Source organism: Tripterygium wilfordii, chromosome 16, assembly GCF_013401445.1.
Source record: "Tripterygium wilfordii isolate XIE 37 chromosome 16, ASM1340144v1, whole genome shotgun sequence".
NCBI classification, from domain to species: Eukaryota; Viridiplantae; Streptophyta; class Magnoliopsida; order Celastrales; family Celastraceae; genus Tripterygium; species Tripterygium wilfordii.
This window is the reverse complement of record NC_052247.1, coordinates 9037567-9042947: the sequence shown is the minus strand read 5'-3', so window position 1 is coordinate 9042947 and position 5381 is coordinate 9037567. Positions and strand designations below refer to the sequence as shown.

General features: G+C 39.6%; 1 protein-coding gene across 2 annotated transcripts; it reads right to left on the bottom strand.

Moving 5' to 3' along the window:
- Positions 1–227: 227 nt before the first annotated feature.
- LOC119981176 (auxin response factor 9-like) lies at positions 228–4980 on the bottom strand. Of its 2 annotated transcripts, none has more exons than XM_038824227.1 (15): positions 4643–4980; positions 4435–4545; positions 4223–4338; positions 4036–4131; positions 3555–3611; positions 3300–3452; positions 3080–3164; positions 2716–2806; positions 2449–2613; positions 2224–2337; positions 2066–2138; positions 1826–1979; positions 1096–1706; positions 808–995; positions 228–708 (listed from the first exon to the last, which is right to left on the bottom strand). In XM_038824227.1, exons 2-15 carry the CDS (start codon positions 4475–4477, stop codon positions 567–569), a joined length of 2088 nt encoding a protein of 695 aa, XP_038680155.1. In that variant the 5' UTR covers positions 4478–4545; positions 4643–4980; the 3' UTR covers positions 228–566. The 2 variants fall into 2 exon arrangements, with proteins under 2 accessions (XP_038680155.1, XP_038680154.1); XM_038824226.1 differs by having other exon boundaries at positions 4435–4536.
- Between the last annotated feature and the right edge of the window lie 401 nt (positions 4981–5381).

The window sequence follows — 5381 nt, the reverse complement described above, 5'->3', positions numbered from 1 at the left end:
AGTAGGCGTCAGAACACTTGGACGGATGGTCTCGCCGAATGGGCCGCGGCTAGGAATATTTCTGGCAACATTCCCACTTATTTCCTTCCAATGATGCAGATTTGATTGGATACCAAGCATGAGCCTCCTGACCATTGTTTTGGTCTTATTCCTTTCTAGTTTGACTTTTGTTTGCGCCTCTTTTTAAATAATAATAATAAAAAAAAAAAAAAAAAAAAAAAACTCGCCATTTAAATATGTCGTTAATACGACAAGTATGCATTACTGTCCATCAGTTAAAACACAAATATTTACATAACACGAGGGTGAGAAGACTTCATCTCACCCTCAACGCCTACCACCAAACAACATTAGTATACATTCTAGACCTAAACTTTTATCAACTCCCACCATGGCATAATGAAATTGTAGGCCGCCATTTAAGCCCGTCAACTTACCCACTTTGGTAGTTAGCTCTTAAAAAACGAGCTATCGATTAGCCAGATTTCCGCTATAAATAAAGCAAAGCCTACTTATATCACCCCTAAACAAAAAGACAAGGAGAACAAAAAAAATTTCCGATTTAATTAAGAGTTTTCAGCTGTATCTGTGCCTAATACGGTCCCCTCAACTTTGAGGGAACACATGGGAAGTTCGCTCCCTGTGCTCATCTTCTTCACATCTTGACTTGAGCATATAAGGATTCTTCTCACCATGTTACAAAATTCACTGCAACAAATTTGAATCAAGCTTAGGAACATATGATGAAAATATCACAAACTTTTCAGTACAGATTTTCAAAAGTTGTGATGAGTGAAAAACACTTACGGCCAGGGGTCATCCCCAACAAGCATCATATCCCCCTCGTCATCGGTGTAGACAATTTCCCACTTATCGCGGGGCTGAAGCTGTCCTCTAATGTCAAACATCTCCTCCATTTCATCGATAAGCTGTTTATACCCTTTTAGTACGGTTAAGTCCACAGCTCGGCCAACAGAAGCCCCCTGCATTTGAACCTTTTGGCACATACAGACATCAAAACCAGTATATTAGCTCACCTATATCAATCTACCAAAGAGTATCAAGAACAATAGAACATCAACTCATGATTGGTACCTTGGTTCGACTTCTGGTAGATGTAGAAGATTGCCTACTCTGGCTCTCTTTGGGTGAAACATGTAACTGTTCTAGCTTCTTCTCTTTAGAAACCTTTGAAATGTCAGATTTCTCATCTGAATCAAAAGCCGATAGAGAACTAACACCACATCCTTCAGTTGAGGTGCTAGATATGCTAATTGGTAGGGCAGGTACCTTCTCTACATGTGTTGAGCTTGTAGAATGATTTACAAGATCAAAACCAAACAAACGATAACTGGTAGCAGTCTCAGATTTCCTTCCTATCTCAACTGCCCCAACTGTGGTCTCATTGTTCGGCCTTGATAAATGAGGAGTTGAATAGCCCGAGAGAATAGGGCAACCAGAGACACTCTTGCTATCCTCCACATCCTGAAATTGATGTTGAGAAGCACTCAATTGAGGTGACGATAGCCAGCCTCCATCAGTATGAGTCCTTGACATAGAATTGCTACGGTTAATATCCGTCTGCTTATGATGCCACATCACATGATTCTCATTTCTTTTGCCTTCAGCTGTAAAACTCAACTGTGTTAAATCTTGCGACTGAGTCATTCCAGACTTCCAAGGAGCCGACACAGTTGATGAAAGATCTACAATCCAGAGAGTTACAGGAAATAACTATTTAACTCCTCCAGCAAAAAGAAAAAGGAATTTTATATTAAAAGCAAAGCCACTAAATGAAAAGGAGAATAATAAAAACTCAGCTCACCAAGAGCAGGAGTTTCAATTGATGGACGTGATCTTTTGTTCTTTGCTGCAATTAATTGACCCACATTTGCTGGTACTGAAGCCACAAAAGGTTCTATATCCCATGGTGAAACCCTGTCAGGTCTTGGAATAGATGCAGGTTCATCCCATTGTACCTGAGTAACAGAACAAACAAACCCATTAATGTTGTGAGAATAATATAATTATTGAAGGAGAAGAAGCAAGTCTCAAAAGAAATTACTTTCAATGATCGCCATTTTGACTCGATCCATTGAGAAGAAAAATCTTCAACCCCTATAATTGTGCCTGAAAACCTGATCAATCAATGCACAGAAAACAAGTTACACATACAGAAACACAAAATTTCTCAAAGCACTTTTTGTAATGTAAATTTACAACCTTCTCTCAGGAGAATCCTCTCCCTCAAACCTCATTTTGAATCTCATGCCAACTCCAAACTTATTGTTAACAGCTTCCAAATATTTGTTGACACTAATGATGAACTGACTCGTCCTGATAAGTGTTTAAGATAAAAAAAAATGTAGATGAACCACAATTCAGTCAATGTAAATCTGCAATGAAAATATTTTGTAAGATTCATTTTAAAGAAGATGGGAACCCTACCTTGGTTTATAGTAAACAACGAAGAGGGTTTGAGTCTGAACAGCATGAGATGCTGTTGCAAGCACACCCACGTGCATGCTCTGACTGGAAATTACAGAAGATGGCATGCTGCTCTGCTGACGAGCAAGATGCCTCACTCCAACACGCAACACCCCATTGACCCCTCTAAAGAAACAACTTTCAGATTACCAAGTACTATACCTCGGATGATACTTATGAAGGAGGCAGGCATCTTAAAAGAGGATTAGAAACGGGGAAAAGAAGTACCTAAGGAATACAAAGGAATCTCCAGCAACTAATCTTTTTGAAGTAACAAAGGTGCTCCATCCAGTAGTAAGCAAGTGCCTCCGAGGTTGACCTGTTCATTTGTAGGAAATTAGAAAAATAGTAACCCCATTAATCATTATACAATTAATTACCAATTAATTTATTATGTCTGTTTTTATGCATGTAGTGGATCTCATTGATTTTCTCATACTCATGTAGTCAATACCAAAATTTTTTGGATAAACGCTCGGATGATGACGGTCAGTCGAACTCATAAGGAGCAAAACGAATTCTAATATTCAAAAACCATGGGAGGGAAAAAAAACCAACAACAACAACACTCTAAGCAGACATGATATATTACCTCTAATAATATGCTTAAATCGCCAATTATAACCATGAAGGTCCTTAGCAACTAACTCCTGGGTTGGAGTTGCCTGGGTCATGTCCTACAGAATATCCATGTTTGAAAACCACAAAAGGTTCTATAATAAGTTAATAACTCAGATCAGAAACACAACTCAAAACATACTAAGTTCAGAGAGAAAATCAAAGAGTACGTCATTTAAGCACAAAAAACTTACGAGAGGAGGAAGACACTCAGTGGCATGTTTACGGAGAACCGAAAATCCACCATGGGTACTAGTATCAGATGCAGTTAACACCTTGCAGAATGAATATACTGTCGGTCTTGGAGGTTCAGACTGGATCGAATCAAGACTTGTACATTCACCTTGCTATAGAAAAATCAAATAATACAAAACATGTAAATCAAAAACCAAATCTAATTACTTGCAATATAGAGAAATGAATTGGAGAGACACCAAACAAGTTCTTACATCAGGTTCCGGCAGTAAAGTAATCTGTGCATAAGCCTCATCTGTTTCTTGTTCAGCCTATTAGAAGATCAGAAAACATTTCAATTAAAATCCACACATGTGCAAGCAATCTTAGATAAATTCATTAGTTGAGATCATTGCACACTGGTCTATTTGATTAGGGGGGACTGAGGAGGAGAATAGCAAGAGAGCAGGACATGAATCACAAAATAAAACTATAGACATGCCGTCCTCCGTCCTTGTATAGCTTAACAGCATCGGCTAATAATGCTCAAATTAATCATCAAGTAAATAAAACCCAATAAACATAATAATCGGATTATCTAAATCTTTAGCCATTAGTGAGGCTTGAAGCTTCTTGTCCACTAAGCTAAGCAAGCAGCCGTTACTCGTTAAAATTAGCTATTTTCGTCTAGCCACCATAGAGATGGAAATCAGATACTCAGAAAGAGAAGCCAAGCTAAGGAAGAGATATAAATACCAGCAGATTCACATTGATAACACGACAAAGAATCTTTGAAGCAAGATTAAAAAGTGGAAGCCTCTGATTCAGTTCATCAGTCCTTGAAGCCTCTAACTACATACAAAGAAACAAAACACCAGATTTAGAATTTTCATAGAATCTCGGGAAACAAACACGAAATTCCGATCTGAATAATTCAACTTACTTGCTCCATGTGCCCTTGTGGGAAGTAGAATACTCTCTCTCCGGCCCGAGGTACATCCACGAGCGGGCCCGCACAGGCTTTCCATAGCTCCGCATACAGATCGTCCCTTCCACCACCTGCTCCAAAATAGAAACTCCCATCAGTCTTTCCTCCCGAAATGCCCGAAAATTTTCCCGAGAAACATAAAGAAAAAAAAAAGGATCAAACTTCACCTTCCGTTGACTGTGAAAACGACCCGCCTCTATTCGCCATCATTTGAACAGACAAGGTATACGCCAAGTCAACAGCAACAGAAATCAGAGCCGCCCCTTCCTCTGCGAACCCTAATTTTACCTCATTATATACAATTAATCGCCACAATAAAACCCCTACTTATTACAACAACACAAAGCCATTAAATCCCCCACGACAATTACAAACCTTCTCGATTCCCTGGAACTCACGCCCTTATTTCCCGGCGACAGATACGCAAAAAAACCGTAACCGTAAAAACAAACAAAAAGCCGACGCCGATCCCCTTCCGCTTCTCTATGTAACTGTCACAAAAGCCTGGCTCCCCCCAGTTAAAAGCGCCTTTGCTGCCCCTGCTTTTCTCTATCTTAACAAAGTACAAAAACAGTTTGTCACAGAGAGAGATACGACGCCGTTACGAAAATAAGCGAATCTCTTCTCTCAACCTCTCTCCCCGCGAAAACCTGTTCTGCGCGCGTCTTATATTACGCGACCCCTGTTTTTGGTTTTTGTCGGCATTTAGATGGTGGTCGTGTGTATAACGTTTGCTAACCTAACTAACCATGGTTAAGTGGGGATTTAACCGGAGTGAAGGGATAAAATAACGGGAAGTCACCTTCTGATGATGAGATTGGGGGCACCAAGAGTGCACTTAGGGTTAAGATTTGTCCCATATCAAGTTGGTATTGTGCCAAGCAAGTGGTTTATATGAGCAAACTTCATCCCTTACATGCAACAAGGTAGGTATTTTTCTAGGCTCATGTGAGTTGGGCTTAGCCCATTTGTTTGGTTCTAAGGAGGAACAAAGCCTTGCGGACTCGATGTATCCACAGGAACCGGATAATCCAAAGCAGACAATATTGTTGACATGTATGAGGGTGTGAATTTTTGATACTTAGCAAAGATACTTAGGACTAAATTATCTATA